Source organism: Staurois parvus, unplaced genomic scaffold (assembly GCF_062004578.1).
Source record: "Staurois parvus isolate SC_StPar_1 unplaced genomic scaffold, SC_StPar_1.0 ptg000525l, whole genome shotgun sequence".
In the NCBI taxonomy this organism is placed as follows: domain Eukaryota; kingdom Metazoa; phylum Chordata; class Amphibia; order Anura; family Ranidae; genus Staurois; species Staurois parvus.
The window spans coordinates 10,802,503-10,830,299 of record NW_028318321.1 but is presented as its reverse complement, the minus strand read 5'-3'; the positions used below and the strand labels follow the sequence as shown (position 1 = coordinate 10,830,299).

Here is a 27,797-nt window from a genome sequence, read left to right as displayed (position 1 = left end):
ATATTGTTTATATTATATATTTTTATATTCTTTTATGTTCTATTCTATTATTGTTTTTCCTATTCTATTGTATTCTATTTTATTCTATTTTTTTTCTATTCTATTTTATTCTATGTTTTGAAATGTGAATTTCAAAAGATGGCTATATTCTTATCTATTTTATTTCATTCTATTCTATTTGAAATTCGAATTTTGGGAGACAGCTATATTCATTCTATTCTACTCTATTCTATTCTATTCTATTATTTTCTTTTCTGTCCCTTTATTTTTCTATTATATTTTATTTTCTATTCTATTCTTTTTGAATTTCGGAAGATGATTATATTCTAACACTAATACACACAGTCTTTGAAGGAAATCAGCAATAGTCAGCAATATGTTTACAGTTTGAATTTGTTATCAAATTCGATTTTGAATTCATTTTGAATACGATTCAAATTTTGGATGAAATTCCGTTATTTCAGATTAGTTTAAATTCGTTACTATTGTAATTTGGAAATTTGGGTACATCCAAATCTCCAAATAACAAAAATTTTGTCCGAATTTAGATTCGGAATAAAACAAATTGCAGATATCAAACCATCACCTACTACCTTACAATGGAATAACAACTAAGTGCAGTACAGCATCTCACATACTTGACATGGATCAAGCAGAGAAGAGCTTTGTGGAAGACTCTACCAGTGTTCCCCAGATTCTGACTGCTTATACCTGAAAAGGGCAAAATTATTTTCCAAAACAATAAATAATTATTTAAATAGTTACCACCAGTCTGGCTTCTCCTTCCCAGTTGGCCGTGTTCTTGATTGTGAAGGACACTTGCCCCTTCTTATTGGTCACAAGAGTATGCCTGTTAGTAAAGTCTCTGTTTGAAACACTGAGATGCACTGTGTGGCCAGCTAGAGGATCACCAAAAGTATCTGTTACAGCAATCTATAGAAGAACAGTAATATAGTAAGATTAATACATTTTTTTATTATTGCAAGTATTTACCGTATATCTCTCTGACAATTTTACACAGTGCTTTACATGATATATTATGCATTCAATACACTGAAGTTTGTGAGGAGTTGTGATGTAACAGACAGTGAGGGGAATTTACTAAGACTGGAGCAGACAGTATCTGGAAAAGTTGTGCATGGCAACCAATCCGCTTCTAGCTTTCATTTTGAAAGCTTAACTGAACAATCTTAAATTAGAAGCTGATTGGCTGCCTTGCACAGCTGTTCCAGATTCTGTCTGCTCCAGTCTCAGTAAATTCCCCCTAGCATGCATAATAAAGTTATGAGGAGGTTGGATTTGGTGAAAGTAGTTCTACTTGCTTTGAGAAAGTTGCTTATCTGTGAATGTAACTAATAGCTGCTTCACATGGGGGGTGTAAACCAGTAGCTAAGTCACACTTTTACTGCCCCACCTACTTAAATTCTAATGTTGCAACACAACATGGCTGTACATATTCCACAACCGCAATCCTTTATTTTGCAGCCACTGCAATTTTAACTTGGTCAGTGGAGTTTGACAGATGCACCCATTGAGTTCAATAGAAGCACGCTGCAACCATGAACCAAACACTTGGTTTGCAGTTGCAATGTGATTTTGTAATACAAAATTCTCCCTGGAATAAAAAAACAGACATTCAGGAGGTTGCAGGAACACCTCCAGAATGCCTGTCAGCCACTGTTATACTGCCCTCTGAAAAATAATAATTATTTTCAGAGGGCGGTAGTCACTGCCACAGGTGTGAAAAAGCCCTAATACTTGGTGGATGTTGTAGTTATATGTATGTTTAACAAGTTAAACAGTTTGGTTGTGCTACACACACCCAGAAAAGGTCATCATTGTACACAGGATGTGTGTGGCACTTCCAGTCTCGCTGCCTGGTTGCCTGGACCCCTCCTCCTGGTATACAATTGTCAGCTCTGACTAATCAAAGCCAACATTGCTGTGTACACAGAGAAGGTTTGGGCAGCTGCAGCTATCAAAAAAAGCAGTCTGACTACAAAGTAACAGAATTTTACTTTTGTATCATTCTGTTCATTCACCTGTAGATCAAAGGGATGAACTTTGATCAGACATGTCAACTAAAGCAACCTGACAAGTAAAAAAAAAGAAGGGTTTTTTTTCGTTTACTCTTTTCAGCTCTGGTGTAATGCACCGCCTGGTGGTACCTCTAGCAACCCACGGAATAGGATTCCCCAGAGCGCGGAGTCTAAGTCCCAGTCTGCATGTTCACCAGGGCCCCTGATGGTGGGGATGGACTTGGAGCAGACAGAGACCAGGTCGCGGCCCCTGAGTACACCCACCCGTGGTAGAGGGATCCGCCAGAGGTATATTCGGGAGAAGAGCCTGACATGAAGAGGCAGATGGGTCTGTGCAGGATGGATGGATGGCTGAGCAGAAGCGTGGTCAGACAGGCCGGGTTGGTAACCATGGGGACAGCATGGTACAAGGCAGCAGGCACAGAATAGTCGGGTCACTCGCCAGGTCAGTAACAGGAGGTCAGATCCAATGGGGGTATCCAAAGAGAGGTCAGACAGGCCAGGGGTCAGGGCAGGAGAAGACAGCACGGTCAGGATCAAGCAGGGTTGGCAACAATCAATTAACTGACAACAGGAACAGAAACAGGCAGATAAGACCATACAGCATCCAGTGTCAGTGCAGAGCTGATTTAAATAGCACGCCCTGCACTGTCATTGGTGCCAGGCGCGTGCCCGTGATCCCGAGTGCGCATGCGCGAGTTCCGCCATCGTCACGGCTGCCCAGGACCTAGTGCGAATCGGCACACTGCGCCTGCGCCGAGCCACACGCCACGACGGTTCTCGACATTGCCCCCCCCTACGGGCAACCTGATCTCTCCTCCGTGGGTGGTTGTGATAAAACTCCCGGACAAGTCTGGGGGCATGAACATTTTGTGCTGGTTCCCATGAGTTCTCCTCAGGACCATTACCCTTCCATTTAACCAGGAACTGTGTCTGGCCACCTCTCTTCCTGCAATCCAAGATTGCTTCCACCTCAAATTCCTCTTGTTCATCAATGGTTACCACCTCCGGGGGTCTGGACCTCCGATCCGGGAAAGGATCTGGCGTTGCTGGCTTTAGTAGCGACACGTGGAAGACTGGGTGAATCTTAAAAGTTTCCGGAAGTGTGAGTTCATATGCCACTTCATTGATTTTCCGTTTCACCCGGAATGGTCCCACAAACTTCGGTCCCAGCTTCTTAGAGGGGCATGACATCTTCAAATTTGTCGTTGCTAACCAGACCTGATCCTCCAGTTGCAGGATCAGTTCGCCTCTTCTTCTTTTGTCGAATGCCCTTTTACTGTCCTTCGCATTTGCTTCTTGTAGCATCTTGTTGTTAGCAGAAAAAAAATCCAGCATATCCTGTGTAGCAGGAACTGAACTTTTTGAAATCAGGCCCGGCAAAAACGTGGGATGAAACCCGTAATTTGAAAAAATGGGGATTGCCCCGTAGCAGAATGATTTGCGTTATTGTACGCAAATTCGACTAGTGGTAGGAGCGCCAGCCAATCGTCCTGGAGGAAAGACGTATAGCATCTTAGGTACTGTTCCAGCGTCTGGTTCGTCCTTTCCATTTGTCCTTTTGTCTGAGGGTGGTATGCGGACGAGAACGACAGTCTGATTCCTAAGACCTCGCATAAAGCCTTCCAGAACTTTGACGTAAACTGGACCCCCGGTCTGAGACAATGTCTTCTGGGATCCCATGGAGCCTTACTACTTCCTTTACAAAAATTTGTGCTGTTTCCAGAGCCGAGGGCGTGCCTCTCAATGGTAGAAAATGGGCCATCTTCGACAGGCGATCCACAATTACAAAGATTGCTGAGTGGTCTTGTAAAGGTGGGAGTTCCACTATAAAATCCATAGAGATCATCTGCCACGGTCGGTCCGGTATGGGCAATGGTCGTAGTAAACCCCAGGCCTTGCTTCTGGTGGGTTTGTTCCTCTGACAGGTGGCACAGGTCTTTACATACCGTTCACAATCCTTGATCATGATTGGCCCCCAGAACGTGCGCTGGAGCAATTCTTGAGTTTTAGCGATTCCAAAATGACCTGCCAGTGGATGGTCCATGGCAGTATACCAGGACTAAGGTACGGGCCTCCTCGGGTACCGTGATCTGTCCTTCTTTCCAAAGAAGACCCTCCTTGCTCTGTAGAGAGACCCCGGGTGGGTTTGCCATTCCAATGGATGCAGTCTGTAACCCGGAGCGTAGCTCAGTTTGGAGGGCGAGGAAGTTTCCCGAGGACAGGATAGTATCTGGTTTTGGGGCTTCTCCTGGATCCTTGAACATGCGCGAAGGGCGTCGGGTTTTGTGTTCTTGGATCCAGGTCTATTCGTGATATGAAACACGAATCGGGAGAAAAAAAGTGCCCATCTGGCTTGGCGTGGTCTCAGGCGCTTGGCTGTCCTCAAGTATTCTAGGTTTTTGTGATCTGTGAATATCAAGATGGGGTGCGTAGCCCCCTCTAGCAGATACCTCCATTCTTCCAGCGCCGTCTTGATAGCCAAGAGCTCCCGGTCCCCTATGTCGTAATTCCTTTCAGCCGATGTAAGCTTCCTTGAAAAGAATGCCACTGGGTGCATCAGCTCCTTGGTACCCTTCCTCTGGGACAGGATTGCCCCTACTGCGTTCTCAGAGGCATCGACTTCCAAAATGTATGGCAGAGAGGAATCTGGGTGGCTGAGAATAGGGGCTGTAGTAAATAGTTCCTTAAGGGCCTCAAATGCAGCTTGAGCCTCGGGTGTCCACCAGAAACGGACCCCCTGCTTGGTAAGCTGGGTAATGGGAGACACAAGACCTGAGAAGCTTTTAATGAACTTCCTGTAGAAGTTAGCGAACCCAATGAAGCATTGTACGCCCTTTTTGTCCATAGGTACTGGCCATTCCAGAATGGTGGATATTTTCTGGGGATCCATCGCAACCCCCCCCCCCCCATGGTGGAGATGATCAGCCCCAAAAAAGCGATGCTATGCTGCTCAAGCAGCATTTGTTTGCTTTGGCATACAGTCTGTGCTGACGTAACCACTCCAGCACGCACTTGACATGACCCCTTTGGGCCTCCAAGGAAGGGGAGAAGATGAGAATATCATCTAGGTAGATGACCACGAAAATGTCAAGATAGTCCCTGAACACATCATTTATGAAATTTTGAAACGTGGCTGGGGCATCGCAGAGTCCGAAACGCATGACCAGGTATTCAAAATGCCTGAACCTAGTGCGAAATGCTGTTTTTCATTCATCCCCCTCCCTTATGCGGACCAGGTTATATGCACCCCTCAAGTCAAACTTAGTGAACACTACTGCGGATGTTAACCTTTGGAACAGCTCTGGGAACAAAGGGAATGGGTAGCGATTTTTTACCGTGATCTTATTCAATTCACGGTAGTCTATGCAGGGCGTAAGGGACTTGTCTTTCTTTTCAACAAAAAAGATTCCAGCTCCAGCTGGAGATGTGGAGGGGCAAATTAACCCTTTTTGGAGGTTTTCGTCAATGTACTCCTTGAGTACCCCCAGTTCCCGCTCAGATAGAGGGAATATCCGTCCAAAAGGGATCTCAGATCCTGGTAACAGGTCAATGGGGCAGTCGTATGTCCGATGTGGGGGTAGGATGTCTGCCCCCCATTTACTAAACACATCAAGGAAGTCATGGTAGGCCGAGGGAATGACCTGAACCAGCTCAGCGTCCCCGTCCAGAGACAGGAGGGACTGGGGAGTCGAAGAGGTTTGGGCGAGACAATGTTCCTGGAAGTATGGCGATTGAAATTGGATAGACCCGGTTTTCCAATCAATCTGGGGATTGTGTGCCCGCAGCCAGGGAAGCCCCAGAATGATTGGAAACAAAGGGTATGCAATGGCATCCAGACGCAGGAACTCCCGATGGTGGCCAGCCACCGTAGTGCAGATAGGTGGGGTCTCCCGATCCACTAACCCTGATTTGATGCGTGACCCATCAGCTAGGAAAATGTTTAACCCACGTTCCCTGGACTGGAGGGGAATCTTCTGTTGGGTTGCAAAGTCTATGTCCACGAAACAACTACACGCCCCCGAATCAACGATTGCTGTCACTGACACGGTTCTTCCTGGGAGCTGGAAAGAAACGGGTATGGCTAAGTAGTTTGAATGGTTAAACCGGTTGGAGGACACAGTGGAAAAAACAGCAGTATACTTACTTATTTTCGCTGGACGCGAACGCACCACATGACCTGCTTCTCCGCAATAGAGACAAAGGTTGTTCACCCGACATCTCTGGCGTTCCTCGGCTGAAAGTGATGGACGTGCCAATCTGAGTTGCATGGGTTCCGGTACATCGTCAGACTCCGGATTCCGGCTTCCCCCTGGTATGGACTGGAACGGAGCACGAGGGAGTACCCATGTCGGTTTCTGACCCTGGCTGGACCTCTCCAATCTGCATTCCCGCAGTCTGCGGTCAATCTGTATGGCTGTAGTGATGAGATCCTCTAAAGAGTCAGGTAGGCCCACTCTGGCTAACTTGTCCTTGAGGGGCTCGGACAAGCCTATGCGGAATTGGTGGTGTAGAGCAGCGTTGTTCCATTGTGTGTCTCCCATCCAACGTCTGAACTCTGACGCATATTCCTCCGCTCCCCGGCGACCCTGTCTGAGCGAATACAAGGCCGTTTCGGCTGAAGCTGCCCGCTGTGGATCATCATATAAAATGGCCATTGCGGCAAAGAACTCTGTTACCATCTCCAAATGAGGGTCGTGGGACTCCATTAATCGGTGGGCCCAGCCCTGGGGCTCGTCTTGTAGTAGCGAGACGATGAACCCCACTTTCACAGCTGCGGTTGCAGACTGAAGTAGAGCTGGCACGCGTTACGAAAGGCCTGGAACTTCTCTCGATCCCCGTTGAAACGATCCGGTAATGGTACGCGGGGTTCCGGTGGGGTTAATGAGACCACTGTTCTGGCGGTAGGTTCTGAGGGTTCTCCGGCCGCAGAAGGAGTAACCGGGTTCTGGGACGTGGCGGCTGGTGAGGCTAATGTTTGGAGGCGGCTCTCAAGATGCGTGTACCCATCCTGTAATGTGTTGATGGCTTGGGTCAGTGCCGCCAGGTGTTGACAGATATCCTCCAGTGGGGATGGTCCTCTTCCAGGCTCAGTCATGGCCGTATGGTGCTGTAATGCACCGCCTGGAGGTACCTCTAGCAACCCATGGAATAGGATTCCCCAGAGCGCGGAGTCTAAGTCCCAGTCTGCTTGTTCACCAGGGTCCCTGATGGTGGGGATGGACTTGGAGCAGACAGAGACCAGGTAACGGCCCCTGAGTACACCCACCCGTGGTAGAGGGATCTGCCGGAGGTATATTCGGGAGAAGAGCCTGACGTGAAGAGGCGGATGGGTCCGTGCAGAACGGATGGATGGCTGAGCAGAAGCGTGGTCAGACAGGCTGGGTCGGTAACCGTGGGGACAGCGCAGTACAAGGCAGCAGGCACAGAATAGTCGGGTCACTCGCCGGGTCAGTAACAGGAGGTCAGATCCAATGGGGGTATCCAAAGAGAGGTCAGACAGGCCAGGGGTCAGGGCAGGAGAAGACAGCACGGTCAGGATCAAGCAGGGTCAGCAACAATCAATTAACTGATGATAGGAAAATTGTGTACGAGCGCACCTGTAAATGTCAAATAGCAGCTGAACACCAGGTAACCATACACCCTAAAAACAATATAAATCATAAGATGCAGCGCTATAGAACCGGAATGTTAAATAAAGGCGAATAAATGAATCAAATAAATAAATAAATAAATAAATAAATAGATGACTGAATAGATGAAACAGTTCATAGAATAAGGTGACTTTAAGTGCTCTCCTCTATTTCATATCCTCCTGATGCTCAGGCGCTGTGTGAAATAGTGCTGAAGAAATGCACACTCACCAGAACGCACAGGAAAATGAGCGTTTGTCAATATAAATTCCCCTTAGAGTCATCAGCTGGTCAGGATAAGGTAGTATGATAGCCTCCCTCCAGAGCTCCTGGATATTCCTGTGCAATCCCTTGGTAGGTGGCCTGTGGACTTCTCCTTAAAGCTTACATGCGTTCCTTACCCAGCAGAGAGATGAGTAGCTGCAAATGGATACTCCCCAAGGGAGTCAAGACAAAGACGTATCCATAAACATAAATAGTGATATATGTCTAAGCATACATCAACGTGCCGCGCTCCACATTCAAAACTGTGCTGCTCATATATAGGTGATATTGCAAATGATACCGTGAAAACAAAGTGCTTCAAACAAGTGCAACATATAGTGCATAAATAAATACATAAAATATAACGATAGATGTTCTGCCAATTCTATAAACAGTCCTCTTTATGCTTCTATTATTATTTCAGTGACAGGTGAGATATATAGTGCCACACTTCCCGTGCTCTGTGGATAGGTGTGCGCTCACCTCCTTGTTAGCCAGACAAGCTGGCTAAACACACTTTTTTGTCCTCACTGGACAAGGTGGGAATCTTTACTTTAACTGCGTGTCTCCATCCAATACTGGGTTGCCTTATTGCCACCAGAGGTCTCCCTCCTTCCACACTTACACCTCAATGGATTTCTTATGGGGATGGTGGGGATGATTTTTCCTCCTCTCAATTGCACCATGTAAAACAAGAAACCACAAATGGTGCCTTATCCTTTGTGAGGTCAGAGCCTATTTATTAATAGGAAAACGCCACTCACAGTTTCCATCAATTCAGTTGTCAGCTGGCATGTATGTCGATCCTGTTAGCTAGCGCCGCTCGTCCACCGCGGCGTCGTGACGTCAGAGCCCCTCCCCTACGCGTTACGCCACAGGGTCACGTGGCTTCATCAGGGGGAATGTAATAGGACGTCACTGCGCTCTGCTCTCTATATATAGAGACCGTCGGCGCCATTTTCTTGTGGTCCGCATGGGCGCGGCCATTTTCCTTTGGTCTAAATGTACCGATCTACTACTGATATGTGTAACACACATCAGAGGTTCTTATTAAAGTAACAGATGTGCTAGTTCCTTTTCTGACTACATTGTCACGATTTACCAGCCTCCAGGATCATGAGACACATACAGCTTTACAAATAATGGGTATAATCCAATAAAAACGGGTTACATACATAATAATAAAAATCTATCTATGTTAATAATTTTATTTCAATGTATACTTATATAAAAACATATAATAATTTAATAAACACTTAAATAAAATATATATGTGTATGTGCCCATTAATTAACATACCCATATATAAATATACTCCAACATTAAAAATGCATAAAAATACAATATAAAAAACTATAAGAGTAAAAGTAAAACAATTAAAAAAAATTATTAAGATCCACCAACCCACTAAATCATATGAGGCCCTCATGTACGCCTAGTACCTCTTGCTACCCCATTCTATATCTAGTGTGTATTTATTATCCCTGTTCATTTATATTCCTTATTATTAGTATCATATCACTTCAAAATCCACTACAACCTATTCCTATACACCATGGTAAGGGCTGTTTCCTATTATTACACACTTCTATATAGTTATATGATTGTGAGTGTATGCCGTCTACATCTCACAATGGTTACTCCTCTCCATGCAGCCCCTTATATTATAATTCTCTAATCCCTATTGTAGGTGATAACAGATTTATTAAAATATTCTTTACAAATTACTAATAAAACACGTGAGGTCAAATTCCTTGTTCAAGCCATGCGGGGCCAGACATTTCATTTCATAAATCCACTTGGATTCTTTTTTACTCAACTCCCGTACCAGATTATCACCTCTCCAGTGTCTATTGTGCTTCTCTATTCCCCAGAACTGTAATTTGGATGCATCTTGATTATGACATTGTCGGAAGTGGTCTGAGACATAGTGGTATTTATATCCTCTGTTGATGTTGTATACATGCTCCTTAATGCGTTCTTTTAATTCTCTTTTTGTTCTGCCAATGTATAAAAGGTTGCATGGACACTTCAACGCATACACCACTCCCTTCGTTTCGCAAGTCATAAACTGTTTGATTTTATATTCCTTATCATTATGTGTGTTGGTAAATAAAAATCTCCATCTCGGGTTAGCTACAACTCTCTTACATCCATAGCATCTCCCACATGCATAGAACCCTTCACCTTGAAAAAAAGTGAAGTTGGTATTTTTCAAAGGTTCCAATACATTTTTTACCAACGTATCTCTTAAGTTAGGTGCCTTTTTATATACAAATTTCGGTTTTGGGGGAATAATCTGTTTAAGGTGTTTGTCTAATTTTAATATCTCCCAATGTTTGGAGATAATTCTCTGGACCGCTTTGTACTGTTTATGGTAATCCAACACTATGGGCATATTATACTCTTCCCCATCTCTCTTTGGTTTATCCATCAATAGATTATCTCTGTTCATTTGTCCTACTTCATATCTTTCTTTTTCTATTGCGACTGGGTCATATCCTTTCGCTACAAATCTATTTTTTAACACTTCACTTTGTGATTTATAGTCCTCTTTTCTACAGCAATTCCTTTTCACCCTTATAAATTGGCCCTTCGGGATATTCTTAATCCACGGTTGATAGTGACAGCTCGTAGTGGGTATGTATGCATTCCGATCCGTGTTTTTAAAATAATTTTTTGTATATAGTAAGTGTCCTTCTTTCTTAATTGTAATATCCAAAAAATTAATTGCATCATCATTAATAGTCCAGCTCAGACTGATGTTGTCTCTATGATTATTCATTCTTTATAGAATAATTCTAAGCCCTCTTTATTCCCATCCCATATGAGGATGATATCATCAATAAATCTGCGGTATAGTCTAATTTCCTTCCTAGGGTGCTGGTAGACAATCTCCTCCTCCCATTTAGACATGTACAGATTTGCCACACTTGGGGCGAATTTGGCGCCCATCGCTACTCCCCTGATTTGTAAATAATACTCTTTCTTGTACCAGAAGTAATTGTGGAGTAGACAAAATTTCAGACTTTTAATGATGAATTTTTTGTGTTTATTAGGAATGCTCGAATACTTATTAAGAGCCCACTTGACTGCCTCTATTGCTCCTCCATGATCAATATTTGTATATAGAGAGGAGATATCAGCTGTACTCATCGTCGTGTTGCTGTGTGCCTGTACTTCCTGTGTTAACTTGATGGCATGCTTCGTGTCTTTCAAATATGCTAATGTATTCTCTACTAAGGGTTGTAGGAAGCTGTCGATATACTCTCCTAGTCTGGCTGTCATGGAGTCTATGCCATTAATAATTGGCCGTCCTGGTGGTTTGATGATATCCTTGTGGATTTTGGGTACTGAATATATGACCGGTAATTTACATACAGTGGGTATTAGATACTTTTCTTCTTTACTATTTAATACACCTTTTTTGATCCCGTACTTAACTAGTTTGATCAGCTCTTTTTTATATTCTTTAGTAGGGTTTCTAGTTAATTTCTGATAAGTATTAGTATCCCCCATCATTTCTTCCATAGTGTCTTCATATTGTTCTTTAGACATAACCACTATGCCTCCCCCCTTATCCGCTGGCCTGATCACTACATTTGTTCTTTCCTTCAGACTCTTTATACCTTTCTTCAAGTATGTATCTTCTTTATACTTTTTAATTCTCAATTTTTCTAGATCATTACTCACTAAATTCTTAAATACATTAATATATTTACCATCTATATTCGTAGGGTTGAAAGTGGATTTATTTTTCAGACTAGTGTGATATTCGTATGTAGATTTATTGGGGTCAGTCACATTGGTTGGGTACTGTGCAAAGTATTTCTTAAGGTTTAGATTTCTAATTAATTTTTGTAAATTTACGTAAGTATCAAATTTATTCATGCCTTTAGTGGGTGCAAACTTGAGTCCCTTATCTAACGCATAAATCTCTTCTTTTTTGAGAGGGATTCCACTGATATTAAAGATCCCCTCTCCTTTTAGTCTCTCCTTCTTTTTTTGTTGTTGCCTTCTTCCTCCTCTACACCCCCTCTTTTTGGTTTTCCTTTTGTTTCCCCCCTTTCTACTTGAGGGTACTGGTTCCATCCTAAAAAAGGGTCATATATTGGTGTATCTGGTGTTTGTGATGCTAATGGTGAGAATCTATTAGATTGCGGTACCTCATATCTGTCATCCATGGGTTTGTTGTAAAATTGAGGTCTTTGGGGTCTAGGTGGGTATTGTGTATAAAAATTAGGCTGTGGATAGTAATTCTGTGGTCCTCTTGGTGGGTAACCACCCTGATTTTTATTATAGTATGGTCTACCTCCCCAGTACGGTTGTTGGGGTGGGCCTCTATAATTGGGTTTCCAATTTTTATTATTGGGCTTCCTATACCCTTGTGTACTTTGATCTGGACGATGTTGTGTAGGTGCATTTTGTTCTCCTTTATTCCTAGTGTTAGGAACTCCAATGTTTTGGAGAACTCCAATGTCCAGACTAGGAGAGTATATCGACAGCTTCCTACAACCCTTAGTAGAGAATACATTAGCATATTTGAAAGACACGAAGCATGCCATCAAGTTAACACAGGAAGTACAGGCACACAGCAACACGACGATGAGTACAGCTGATATCTCCTCTCTATATACAAATATTGATCATGGAGGAGCAATAGAGGCAGTCAAGTGGGCTCTTAATAAGTATTCGAGCATTCCTAATAAACACAAAAAATTCATCATTAAAAGTCTGAAATTTTGTCTACTCCACAATTACTTCTGGTACAAGAAAGAGTATTATTTACAAATCAGGGGAGTAGCGATGGGCGCCAAATTCGCCCCAAGTGTGGCAAATCTGTACATGTCTAAATGGGAGGAGGAGATTGTCTACCAGCACCCTAGGAAGGAAATTAGACTATACCGCAGATTTATTGATGATATCATCCTCATATGGGATGGGAATAAAGAGGGCTTAGAATTATTCTATAAAGAATTGAATAATCATAGAGACAACATCAGTCTGAGCTGGACTATTAATGATGATGCAATTAATTTTTTGGATATTACAATTAAGAAAGAAGGACACTTACTATATACAAAAAATTATTTTAAAAACACGGATCGGAATGCATACATACCCACTACGAGCTGTCACTATCAACCGTGGATTAAGAATATCCCGAAGGGCCAATTTATAAGGGTGAAAAGGAATTGCTGTAGAAAAGAGGACTATAAATCACAAAGTGAAGTGTTAAAAAATAGATTTGTAGCGAAAGGATATGACCCAGTCGCAATAGAAAAAGAAAGATATGAAGTAGGACAAATGAACAGAGATAATCTATTGATGGATAAACCAAAGAGAGATGGGGAAGAGTATAATATGCCCATAGTGTTGGATTACCATAAACAGTACAAAGCGGTCCAGAGAATTATCTCCAAACATTGGGAGATATTAAAATTAGACAAACACCTTAAACAGATTATTCCCCCAAAACCGAAATTTGTATATAAAAAGGCACCTAACTTAAGAGATACGTTGGTAAAAAATGTATTGGAACCTTTGAAAAATACCAACTTCACTTTTTTTCAAGGTGAAGGGTTCTATGCATGTGGGAGATGCTATGGATGTAAGAGAGTTGTAGCTAACCCGAGACGGAGATTTTTATTTACCAACACACATAATGATAAGGAATATAAAATCAAACAGTTTATGACTTGCGAAACGAAGGGAGTGGTGTATGCGTTGAAGTGTCCATGCAACCTTTTATACATTGGCAGAACAAAAAGAGAATTAAAAGAACGCATTAAGGAGCATGTATACAACATCAACAGAGGATATAAATACCACTATGTCTCAGACCACTTCCGACAATGTCATAATCAAGATGCATCCAAATTACAGTTCTGGGGAATAGAGAAGCACAATAGACACTGGAGAGGTGATAATCTGGTACGGGAGTTGAGTAAAAAAGAATCCAAGTGGATTTATGAAATGAAATGTCTGGCCCCGCATGGCTTGAACAAGGAATTTGACCTCACGTGTTTTATTAGTAATTTGTAAAGAATATTTTAATAAATCTGTTATCACCTACAATAGGGATTAGAGAATTATAATATAAGGGGCTGCATGGAGAGGAGTAACCATTGTGAGATGTAGACGGCATACACTCACAATCATATAACTATATAGAAGTGTGTAATAATAGGAAACAGCCCTTACCATGGTGTATAGGAATAGGTTGTAGTGGATTTTGAAGTGATATGATACTAATAATAAGGAATATAAATGAACAGGGATAATAAATACACACTAGATATAGAATGGGGTAGCAAGAGGTACTAGGCGTACATGAGGGCCTCATATGATTTAGTGGGTTGGTGGATCTTAATAATTTTTTTTAATTGTTTTACTTTTACTCTTATAGTTTTTTATATTGTATTTTTATGCATTTTTAATGTTGGAGTATATTTATATATGGGTATGTTAATTAATGGGCACATACACATATATATTTTATTTAAGTGTTTATTAAATTATTATATGTTTTTATATAAGTATACATTGAAATAAAATTATTAACATAGATAGATTTTTATTATTATGTATGTAACCCGTTTTTATTGGATTATACCCATTATTTGTAAAGCTGTATGTGTCTCATGATCCTGGAGGCTGGTAAATCGTGACAATGTAGTCAGAAAAGGAACTAGCACATCTGTTACTTTAATAAGAACCTCTGATGTGTGTTACACATATCAGTAGTAGATCGGTACATTTAGACCAAAGGAAAATGGCCGCGCCCATGCGGACCACAAGAAAATGGCGCCGACGGTCTCTATATATAGAGAGCAGAGCGCAGTGACGTCCTATTACATTCCCCCTGATGAAGCCACGTGACCCTGTGGCGTAACGCGTAGGGGAGGGGCTCTGACGTCACGACGCCGCGGTGGACGAGCGGCGCTAGCTAACAGGATCGACATACATGCCAGCTGACAACTGAATTGATGGAAACTGTGAGTGGCGTTTTCCTATTAATAAATAGGCTCTGACCTCACAAAGGATAAGGCACCATTTGTGGTTTCTTGTTTTACATGGTGCAATTGAGAGGAGGAAAAATCATCCCCACCATCCCCATAAGAAATCCATTGAGGTGTAAGTGTGGAAGGAGGGAGACCTCTGGTGGCAATAAGGCAACCCAGTATTGGATGGAGACACGCAGTTAAAGTAAAGATTCCCACCTTGTCCAGTGAGGACAAAAAAGTGTGTTTAGCCAGCTTGTCTGGCTAACAAGGAGGTGAGCGCACACCTATCCACAGAGCACGGGAAGTGTGGCACTATATATCTCACCTGTCACTGAAATAATAATAGAAGCATAAAGAGGACTGTTTATAGAATTGGCAGAACATCTATCGTTATATTTTATGTATTTATTTATGCACTATATGTTGCACTTGTTTGAAGCACTTTGTTTTCACGGTATCATTTGCAATATCACCTATATATGAGCAGCACAGTTTTGAATGTGGAGCGCGGCACGTTGATGTATGCTTAGACATATATCACTATTTATGTTTTAGGTCTTAACACAGTTTATGAGCAGTGTGTAAAGTGCTGCAGCACCAATAGTTGTATATGGTTTTAGATCATTATTTATCACGTTAAGGGGAGTATCTTATTGTTGGCTCACGAGTATAATTTACCAAAGACGTATCCATAGTGTAGTAGGTAATTAAAAAAGGATTTATTAACACATCAAGTATCCGTGATACACAGCAGTGTGTATAAAAATGTGTGGACTGACCGTCCAATGGTAAAGATGGCCGCCGGAGCTCCACGATGCTCCGGCGGCGTGACGTCACGGCGTTCCTGGCTCCTCCTACGCGTTTTGTGCACACGCACGTCGTCTGGGGGGATTTGCCAAACTTGCGACGTGCGTGTGCACGAAACGCGTAGGACGAGCCAGGAACGCCGTGACGTCACGCCGCCGGAGCATCGTGGAGCTCCGGCGGCCATCTTTACCATTGGACGGTCAGTCCACACATTTTTATACACACTGCTGTGTATCACGGATACTTGATGTGTTAATAAATCCTTTTTTAATTACCTACTACACTATGGATACGTCTTTGTCTTGACTCCCTTGGGGAGTATCCATTTGCAGCTACTCATCTCTCTGCTGGGTAAGGAACGCATGTAAGCTTTAAGGAGAAGTCCACAGGCCACCTACCAAGGGATTGCACAGGAATATCCAGGAACTCTGGAGGGAGGCTATCATACTACCTTATCCTGACCAGCTGATGACTCTAAGGGGAATTTATATTGACAAACGCTCATTTTCCTGTGCGTTCTGGTGAGTGTGCATTTCTTCAGCACTATTTCGCACAGCGCCTGAGCATCAGGAGGATATGAAATAGAGGAGAGCACTTAAAATAACAATCAATTAACTGATAACAGGAACAGGAACAGGCAGATAAGACCATACGGCAACCGACACTGGTGCAGAGCGGATTTAAATAGCGCGCCCTGCACTGTCATTGGTGCCAAGCACGTGCCCGTGATCCCGAGTGTGCATGCGCGAGTTCCGCCATCGTCGCGGCCGCCCAGGACCTAGTGCCTGCGCGTCAGTGCGAATCGGCACACTGCGCCTGCGCCAAGCTACGACGGCTCCTGACATCTGGTTAACTCATCCTCCTTCTCCATTCAATTATTAGTTTTCTGATGATTTTTTTCTTTGTTTCTATTTCATTAACCATTAATATTTAAACTTTGTTTTGTTTATTTTGTTCATTAATATTTTTACAACTTACCTACAAATACGTACATGTTTCACATTTAAAAAAAAAAGTGCAAAACCTCCCACTCTCTCCATCAGTCTCTCCTAATCCTCCCCCCCTCTCTTTTCTTTCTTCTTTTTCTTCTTTCTGCTCACTTTTGTCTCTCTCCTCAGGCCTCATACGGAACCCCCAAATGGTCATTGGGAACAGTGTTCCTTCTCAGTTGCTCATTATGGCTCCATCTTCCCTTGTACCACTATGCCCCTTTATGTTACCCTATGGTTCCTCGCAATTAGTTTTTTATGCAATAATCCTCCTCCGTAGGACATCATGTTTTCTTTTTGTATTTATTTATGTCTGTACATGTTAATGGACTGTCCAACTAAAATATTTGTATTTTCATGTTCTGTGTACTGTGGGAGACCAGATATAGTGGATTCAGGGTCCTGGGTTTAGTAACACTTTAAGCTTTAACAATAAAACTTGGAAGATGCACCAGATTTTGCACTCTCCAGTTTTAGTAAATAACCCCCACGGTGTCCAATATATGACACTTAGCTGCAATTTAAATTATATTTTTTTATTTGTAAATGTAACTTTTGCTTTAGTACATTGTAGCGATGTGTCACTTCATGAGTAGGTTTGGAAAATCACACACGCATAGGAATTGTGTATTTACAATGTTTCCCTTTAATCTTTATTTAAAGAGCTGCTCCCTGCTGAATAGAATTTTTTAAAATAGCTTTTGCATTTGTACACATCTGCCTGGGCATTCCACAACTCACCATGGCCTGTGTTTGAAAATCCCTTGCCTATGATCTTTGAAAATGGAAAGTATCTTTTCACCTCCTATTGACTTCAATAGGGTTCAAAATTCCCAGATTTTGGAAGAGTTTACAAATCCAAGCAGATTTGCCAATTACTACCCACCACACCTGAGCTCCTCCTTCACCTTTGTACAGGATACACAAAACCTGCAGCCTCCCCTTCCCTCACTACCAACCACACCTGCATTGTTACCTGACCACCTTTCTACATTCTTCCACCCCCCCTCCTTGCATTATCACCCAAACGCCATCCTGAATGCTCAATAAACTTCACTTTTACCATGCCTGCAACCCCTCCTGCTCTCAGGACACAACACCAGCACTCCCTTTATCTTAGCTCCCACCATACCCTCCCTCCTGTGACCACCCACAGCACCTGCACCTTCTCTTTCCTCACCACCAAATATACCCCAACTTCTTTAAAACCTATCATGCAACTCACCATGCACACACCATGACTACAGCCTCCCTTTTTAAAATACACCATGCAAGCACACCTCTTTCTCCCAGAACAAAGTGATTCTGCAAGTCCCCTTATTTTTCCCCACCCAAGCACCTACTTATATTTTACCACCCACTGATTATGCACCCATCTTTTTATTAGCACCCATCATATTGCTCCCCCACTTCTCTTAGAATCCACTACATTTTCAGGCCCTATTTTATCAGCACCCACCCTGCTTGCAGCCCTCATTCTATTAACACCCACCATACCTACAGCACCCCATATTTTTTACCACCCATGATGTTGCCCCAACTTTCTCTCAATACCCACAATTCCTTTAGTTATATTTCCCTTACCACCCACCACACTTCAAGCCCCCCATTTCTCAGCATCCACCTTGTCTACAGCCCCTCTTCTCTCAACATCCATTTTGTACGTACTCCCATTTTTGTCATCATGCATTGCTCTTGCAGCCTCCCTTGTCTCACCATCCACTGTGGCTGCAGTTTATCTTCTTATTCCACCCATCGTGCCTGCATTTCTCCTTCTTTTACCACCCTCCATGCTTGCACCCCCCTTCCCTTACTACCCATCACACTTGCACTTCCACCACTGCACATGTATCTCACCTGTGCACACAACTGTGTATGTTCCCCCACTGTCAACAAAGAGCCTGCATCCCACCCCTTTCTTACCAGTGCACTTTTACATACCCTCCACCAATGAAGCCTCAATATCACCACCTTGCCTCATGCCTCCATACCACCCTACTGACTACCACAGCTGTACACCCCCCCAACACCACTGCACCTATAGGCCTTAACCATCGGCTCATAGCAGGACAATGCTAGATATGCTGGGCAGGTGAGTAAGCTTTCTGATTAGACTGGGGAGAGCCCAGTATCACAGGTAAGAGGGGGTGGATGGGGAAAAAAAAACGGGGTGTGGGGGTGGGTACCTCTTTAACTTACTCTCAAAAAATGTCTCCAGGGCAGAAAGTCAGAGGAAATCTTAGAGGAAGGTGGAGCCCTAGAAAGCAATAAATATCTGCAATAAGTTCTATCCCTTCCATGAAATTCCCACCATCAGGCACAAAAGTCTGTCCCAGCTTGTTGATGTGTGGCAGAAAATGGTCAATCCAAATCCCAGCTGCTCAGAAATGACTTCTTGGAGTAGAGGAACAAAACCATAAAACCATAACCAGTGCCAGGACAAGGCCATTCATCGCCCAGGGCAAAGATGCCAAACTGCCCCCCCTTCGGTTCATGATGTGCAAGCTTAGGGGATCCTATGCCCAGCAGTCACTCTTGTCAAAATCACTGCCACTGTCACTACTCCTATCCATTCTAACAGAAGGAAGGTGCCCCCATCCCTACAGCAAACCATTGTGCCAGGGACAGCCACTCTTTCCGCCTACCCCTTGTCCCGGCCCTGACCATAACGAACAAGAAGCGTTTAGGAGGATTGGCCACAGGGTGGTGCTAATACAACACTAATGCCTGGTAAATCATGGCAAAAGTATTATGGGTAAATCCAAAAGGCATATGTCCAAAAGTCCAAAAGCGTTTTATTAAAAAAGCATAGTAAATTCCACAAAGGGAAAATATATATAAAAGTTACCGTATGCCATATGTATGCAGATATAAAATTCTGACTTCACTCTGATTTATTAATCTGTGTTCTTATTTTGGGTTAATGATTTCTTTCATTGGTTTCTTTCAGTGTAGAGGATGCCGAAACAACAAGAATTAACGGAGGTAGGTCAGCAATGACAGTATAGTAATTTGATAATATATGAAGTCCTATCCAAATTCAAGGTAGCTGATGAAGAACAGAGCAGTATATCTCACCAATCCACTATATGGGAGCCCAGGTTTGTAAGTGCTTTCATAGTCAACAAACTTCACTTTGTCTATGATACTTGAGATACCTGTTTGACTGCTGGTTGTTAACTCAGTTCCTATACAAAGTTAAAAAAAGAGCACAAAGACTGACTTATTACAATCACTAATAATACAGCATTGGTGAACACAAGTATAGAAAACCACAACATCTAATTAGCAGCTATTTGTTACAGTTACAATGTAAAAACTGCAGGAGTGTTTTCTTCCAGATTTATTGAAGGAGTAGAGTGTGTTCACTCTGCTAACTTTATTTTCACTTACAGCACCCACAGACTGCTGCCAACCAGCTGCCGCCCTCCACCCTCACTCTACCCCTACAGAAGGACTCAAATGACTCTCCCATGGTAACACAGATTCCCCACACACCTTGGCCTGACCTGTATCCCTTCACCTCCCCTGACCCAACTGTCACCGCACCCACCCCAACATGCCTCCTGCACTCCTCCTCCTCATTTTCCTCTCCACCATCCCAAAAATCGCCTCCCTCTACCCGCCTACCCCCCCAAAACAGCTCTACATTGCCCCTTCACTACTCCCCTCTCCCCACTACGGCACTCACCACCTCCTCCTGCTACTCCACTCCCCCGTCGACCCACGTGCCACCACTATCAGACCCACACGCTCCTACACTTCCCATTCCCATGCCACCTTCCTCACCCTTCTCCTTCTCCTATCTGCTGGGGACATCTCCCCGAACCCTGGCCCCTCGCCACCTCACCCCTCCTCTAGGGACCCCCCTGCTCCCGCCAGCTGCCGTAACCCCCTCAACCTCATATCTGTGCCCCTTCTCCCCGCATCCATCCCCCCTCTCTCGGTTGCACTCCTGAACTCCCGCTCGGTCTGCAACAAACTTACTGCCATCCATGACCTCTTTATCTCCCGCTCCCTTAACCTCCTAGCCATCACCGAAACCTGGGTACAGGCCACTGACTCCACCTCCCCTGCGGCACTCTCCTATGGAGGTCTCGTCTGGTCCCATTCACCAAGACTGAGCGGTCACAAAGGTGGTGGGGTCGGCCTGCTCCTATCACCGCTGAGCACCTTCCAGGTCCTCCCTAATCCTCCCTCCCTAACTTTCTCCTCCTTCGAGGCTCACTGCATCCGGCTCTTCTCACCCACCCCCCTAAGGATCGCAGTGATCTACAGGCCTCCCGGATCCATACCCCGCTTCCTGGACTTCGCTGCCTGGCTTCCCTTCTTCCTCTCCTCTGAGCTACCAACCATCATCCTCGGGGACTTCAATATCCCCATCAATGACAACAGCCCGGCTACTTCCCAATTCCTCCACCTAACCTCCTCCTTCGCGCTCACACAGCACACTCAATCCTCCACCCACATCATTGGGAACACCCTGGACCTCGTCTTCTCCCACCTCTGTACCCTCAACCAGTTCTCTAACACCCCCTTCCCTCTCTCCGACCACCACCTCCTCACGTTCTCCATCTCCCCTTCCCCTAACTCCCCCCCCCCAGAGCGCCAAACCATCACCAGCCGCAACCTTCGCAACCTGAACCCGGCCCCCCTCCACTCAGCTGCCGACCGCCTACACGACAGAATCCTTCCACTGTCTTGTCCTGACCTAGCCACTAACACGTACAACGACTCACTATCAGCTACCCTAGACTCTCTGGCACCCCTAACCACACGCTACATCAAACCCAGACCGCTCCAACCATGGCAGAACGACCACACTAAATGCCTCAAACGTCGCAGTCGTGCGCTGGAGAGACTATGGCGCAAAACCAGGTCCCCCCGTTCATTCTCCCTCTACAAATCTGCCTTCCTCACTTACACCTCCTCCCTCCACGCCGCCAAGCAGGCTTACTTCGTAAACCTGATTAACACCCTCTCCTCCTGCCCTCGCCGACTCTTCTCCACCTTCAACTCCCTGCTCTCTCCCCCCCCTCCTCCACTCAGTACCTCACTCACCGCCCACGAGATTGCCACTCATTTCCACAATAAAATTGATGCTATCCGTCAGGACATAGTCAACTCGCAATCTACCTCCCCACCTAGCCTCCCCCCCCCTATCTCCCCCTCATCTCTTCCCTCCTCTGACCTCGCAACCGCACTGCCCCCCTCCACACCCAAGACCCCGCTTACCGTAACCCCACCAGCTCTGCACTCCTTCAGCCCCGCTACCACTGAGGAAGTCACCAGGGTCTTCTCTGAAGCCCGCCTCACTACCTGCCCCCTAGACCCTATCCCCTCTCGACTCCTCCAGTCACCCCCCTCTTCCCTCATCTGCTCCCTCACCCACATCTTCAATCTCTCCCTCTCTACCGGCATATTCCCCTCCCCCCTAAAGCATGCGCACATCACCCCCATACTCAAAAAGCCCTCCCTGGACCCCTCTGACCCAAACAACCTCAGACCCATCTCCCTGCTGCCACTCACTTCCAAACTCCTGGAGCGCTTAGTCTACAACCGCCTAAGCGCCCACCTAACTGACAACAACCTCCTTGATCCACTACAGTCCGGCTTCCGTCCCCTACACTCCACCGAAACCGCCCTCCTCAAAATCACCAACGACCTACTTACCGCCAAAGCCAAAGGCGACTACTCTGTCCTCCTCCTCCTGGACCTCTCCGCGGCCTTCGACACAGTTGACCACCCCCTCCTCCTTAATAAACTATTCTCCCTTGGCGTCAGAGACACCGCTCTCTCCTGGTTCTCCTCTTACCTATCCCGACGCTCCTTCAGCGTTTCCTACAATGGTGCCACCTCCCCTTCCCTCCCCCTCTCTGTTGGGGTCCCCCAGGGCTCTGTCCTTGGACCCCTTCTCTTCTCCATCTACACCTCCTCCCTTGGCAAACTCATACACTCCCACGGCTTCAACTACCATCTCTATGCTGATGACACTCAAATTTACCTCTCCACCCCTCACCTCACCTCCACTTTCTCCGCCCGCATCACTCACCTCCTAAACGACATCTCTGACTGGATGTCGCTCCATTTCCTCAAACTCAACCTCTCCAAAACCAAGCTTCTCGTCTTCCCTCCTGCCCGCGCCCCCCCCCCCATCCTATCCATCACTACTAACATCACCACCATCAATCCCGCCCCGCAAGCCAAAGTCCTTGGGGTCATTCTGGACTCTAACCTCTCCTTCCAACCTCATGTCAAATCACTGACAAACACATGCAGGCTCCACCTCCGCAATATCGCCAAAATACGCACCTTCCTTACCCCAGACACCGCTAAACTACTTGTGCACTCCCTGATTATCTCACGCCTTGACTACTGCAACTCCCTCCTCACCGGCCTACCCCAGTGCAAACTCTCCCCGCTTCAGACCATCCTGAACTCAGCTGCCAGACTCATCCACCTCACCAGCCGCTCCACCTCTGCCACCCCCCTCTGCCTCTCCCTCCACTGGCTCCCTATCGCCCAACGCATCAAATTCAAACTACTCACTCTGACCTACAAAGCCATTCACAACACTGCCCCTAACTACCTCACCGACCTGATTCCCAAGTACCACCCTACCCGTACCCTTCGCTCTTCACAGGACCTCCTTCTATCTTGCTCCCTGGTCTCCTCCTCACACGCACGTCTGCAAGACTTCTCCAGGTCCTCCCCCATCCTCTGGAACTCACTACCCCAATCCATCAGACTGTCACCTTCCCTCCTCACCTTCAGGCGCTCCCTGAAAACCCACCTCTTCAGGGAAGCCTACCCCACCCTCACCTAACTGCTGCTCTCCTTCATTCCTCCTACCACTCCATCCCCCACAGCCACTTCCTCCTGTACCACTACCCCCTCCCTCCCAGATTGTAAGCTCGAAAGAGTAGGGCCCTCTTACCCCTCGTGTGCTGTTCGTAGCTGCTGTAATGCTTCATGTTTTGTCCCCCCCTCTATTGTACAGCGCTGAGCAAACCCTTTGGCGCTATATAAACTCAATATAATGTAATGTAATGTAATGTAACAGTGGGGCAAAAAAGTTTTTAGTCAGCCACCAATTGTGCAAGTTCTCCCACTTAAATAGATGAGAGAGGCCTGTAATTGGCATCATAGGTAGACCTCAACTATGAGAGACAAAATGAGAAAAATAAATCCAGACAATCACATTGGCTGATTTGGAAAGAATTTATTTGCAAATTATGGTGGAAAATAAGTATTTGGTCACCTACAAACAAGCAAGATTTCTGGCTCTCACAGACCTGTACCTTCTTCTTTAAGAGGCTCCTCTGTCCTGCACTCATTACCTGTATCAATGGCACCTGTTTGAACTTGTTATCAGTATAAAAGACACCTGTCCACAACCTCAAACAGTCACACTCCAAACTCCACTATGGTGAAGACCAAAGAGCTGTCGAAGGACACCAGAAACAAAATTGTAGACCTGCACCAGGCTGGGAAGACTGAATCTGCAATAGGCAAGCAGCTTGGTGTGAACAAATCAACTGTGGGAGCAATAATTAGAAAATGGAAGACATACAAGACCACTGATAATCTCCCTCGATCTGGGGCTCACCCCGTGGGGTCAAAATGATCACAAGAACGGAGAGCAAATATCCCAGGACCACACGGGGGGACCTAGTGAATGACCTGCAGAGAGCTGGGACCAACGTAACAAAGGCTACCATCAGTAACACACTACGCCACCAGGGACTCAGATCCTGCAGTGCCAGACGTGTCCCCCTGCTTAAGCCAGTACATGTCCTGGCCCGTCTGAAGTTTGCTAGAGAGCATTTGGATGATCCAGAAGAGGATTGGGAAAATGTCATATGGTCAGATGAAACCAAAATAGAACTGTTTGGTAGAAACACAACTCGTCGTGTTTGGAGGAGAGAGAATGCTGAGTTGCATCCAAAGAACACCATACCTACTGTGAAGCATGGGGGTGGCAACATCATGCTTTGGGGCTGTTTCTCTGCAAAGGGACCAGGACGACTGATCCATGTACAGGACAGAATGAATGGGGCCATGTATCGTGAGATTTTGAGTGCAAACCTCCTTCCATCAGCAAGGGCATTGAAGATAAAACGTGGCTGGGTCTTCCAACATGACAATGATCCCAAACATACCGCCCGGGCAATGAAGGAGTGGCTTCGTAAGAAGCATTTCAAGGTCCTGGAGTGGCCTAGCCAGTCTCCAGATCTCAACCCCATAGAAAACCTTTGGAGGGAGTTGAAAGTCCGTGTTGCCCAGCGACAGCCCCAAAACATCACTGCTCTGGAGGAGATCTGCATGGAGGAATGGGCCAACATACCAGCAACAGTGTGTGCCAACCTTGTGAAGACTTACAGGAAACGTTTGACCTCTGTCATTGCCAACAAAGGATATATAACAAAGTATTGAGATGAACTTTTGATATTGACCAAATACTTATTTTCCACCATAATTTGCAAATAAATTCTTTCCAAATCAGCCAATGTGATTGTCTGGATTGTTTTCCTCATTTTGTCTCTCATAGTTGAGGTCTACCTATGATGCCAATTACAGGCCTCTCCCATCTTTTTAAGTGGGAGAACTTGCACAATTGGTGGCTGACTAAATACTTTTTTGCCCCACTGTATCTTTGTGAATAAGGTAAAACAAAATAAAAATCCCCCTTGAAAGAACACTGAAAATCCATTTTGAAAGTCAACATGCTCTACTCCGTTACTAAATAAAATTTTGAGTTGAGGTTTTTGGTATATCCCCCAGCAAATGTGCTAAAAAACATAAAATGCTAATTAACTTCCCTCCTTACAACATACAGTTGGATTTTAACAAATGATATCATGAAAAAATTATTTATCTATAGTATATCTGTTTACTTTCCTACCTATGTCAGCACTAGATCACTTTTTCATTTTTTACATACATGTACAAATCTGCATTTTTTGCCCAAAAATTAATTAAACTCCCAGAACACTGAGAAAAAATAGTAGTTGCAAATTTTTATTTTGCATGATATTTGTGCAAATATTTATCAAACGAATATTTTCAAGAAAAAATATAATAAAATGATTTTTTTGAAAGCACACACAAAAAAAATTCCCAGTTTTCGGAAAATATAAATGATGAGGTTGTGCTGAATAAATAGATACAGTACAAACATGTCAAGTCTTAAAATTGTATGTGCCCGTGATATCACAAAAAAACACGGTACCCACAAATCTCCATATGTGACACTTTGGGGTTTATTTACTAAAGCTGGAGAGTGCAAAATCAGACTCCCTTCTGCATAGAAACCAATCAGCTTCTAACCTCAGCTTGTTCAATGAAGCTTTGGCAATGAAACCTGGAAGCTGATTGGTTTCTATGCAGAAGTGAGTCTGATTTTGCACTCTCCAGCTTTAGTAAATAAACCCCTTTAAGTCTGCTTTCACAAGGAGCTTTTAAAGCGCTTTTGTATTTTAAAAAAAGCGTCTGAAAAGCTCAAGAAAAATGCTTCACTGTGTGTCAATGTCTGTCTATGTATGTTTTCATAGGGGCATTGCACTTTTGTTGCAGTGTAAAAACTCCTGCTTGCAGTATCTTTTAAGCATGTTTGTTCAGTTAAAAAAAACAGCCCAAAAATGCCTCTTCCCACTGAAATCAATGGCCAACACCTGAAAAACGCCCCCAAAACACCTCTGAGAAACGTTTTTGGTGCAGTTTTTAGGTCATGTGTCCTATAAAAAACTCAGTACAGAAAAAGAGCAGTAAAAATGCGGCAAAATTTTATATGCATTTTGTATGTATTTTTGCAGTGGATCAGTGTGAAAGTAACCTAAAAGCTTTTACTGCTTATAAGTTTAGGATTAACCATGAGCTCTGGCTCAAGAATTATTGCTCTCACACTGACGTTTGCAACAGTACCTCACACAAGTAATACAATCACAGTTTAGATGCATGTGTGCACCCTGGGCTCACATTTGTATTTATATGTGTGTGCGGGGCAGCAGGAATTACAGTTAATTTATTAAATACATTTTATTGCAAGTTTTTCTTTTACAATTTTTTAATATTTAACTTTATTGAAATCATAAGGGATTAATAAACCCATAGCATTGTGATAGTATGTGATAGCATTAGGCAGATGTCAGCTAATCTTTATGGAGACATTAGGGGTCTAATAGACCCTAATGTCTCCACTGCCCTCCAAAGCATTTAACCAAGCAGAAATCTGCTTGGTTAGATGCTCCTCTGACTGTACCAGCCAGGGAATGAAAGCTTTAAAACTGGAACTAACAAAATTCTTGTCGCTTCTGGCTTTATTTTGTGTCGAGGAAATCGGGGAATGAATGTTCTTGGTTTTCCTCCCGCTTACTATCCTGAAGCTACCATACATGAAGAACTCACAATGCCTCTTAATCTTACAATCGTAGCACCCTGCTATTACTCAGACTGCAGGTTGTTAACAGTGACACAAGGTGGCAGTGTCCTGCAATTCAGTGGCACACACACTCTGGTGAAAAGCTTTATGGACTTTGTAGGCTGAACCACAGGACTTTGCTGGGAGACAGCGTATTAAAGGACTACATTTCCCAGAGGAGCTGGTGTGTGGGTGGAGGCATATATATACAGAAGCCCAGGAACCCGGGAGCAGGAAGTGAGCTGGGAGAGTTTGAAGGTAGGTGTGAGAAGAGGGCTGTGCAAAATGCCAGAAGACTGGACCAGGCCGCAGAGAGTGAGAGTAGAAAGAAAGGGAGGAATAGCTGAACGCTGACATCTCCAACAAGTCTGGAAAACTACCCTATCGGCCGTGATCCGGAGAGCTGTGTCAGGAACGAACTCTGCAGGAAAGGACCAAAGGACCACTGGTGGCCCCATCTACAGAGAGACTGCCTGAGACCTGAGTGATGCCACAGATTGGGTGAGAGAGTCCCATTCTCCAGCCGATTAAGTTGACACTGACATTTTCTCAAATCTTCAATCTAGTTACTGACATAGTCCTGATGTTGTTCACAGCTTACACATGTTAGGCCCAGTTCACCTGGCCTACTAGCAAAT

The 27,797-nt window shown here is 44.5% G+C and overlaps 1 protein-coding gene across 4 annotated transcripts in view; it reads right to left on the bottom strand.

Annotated features, from left to right (window-relative positions):
• Nucleotides 1-27,797, bottom strand: part of LOC149451742 (alpha-2-macroglobulin-like) — a 293,088-nt gene that overhangs the window by 244,663 nt on the left and 20,628 nt on the right. For all 4 annotated transcript variants that reach the window (XM_089690338.1, XM_089690339.1, XM_089690340.1 and 1 more), the window contains 2 exons: nucleotides 19,818-19,927; nucleotides 766-933 (listed from right to left, as the gene is read on the bottom strand). In XM_089690338.1, coding sequence (XP_089546464.1) covers nucleotides 766-933; nucleotides 19,818-19,927 — 278 coding nt within the window. The remainder of the gene's footprint in view (nucleotides 1-765; nucleotides 934-19,817; nucleotides 19,928-27,797) is intronic.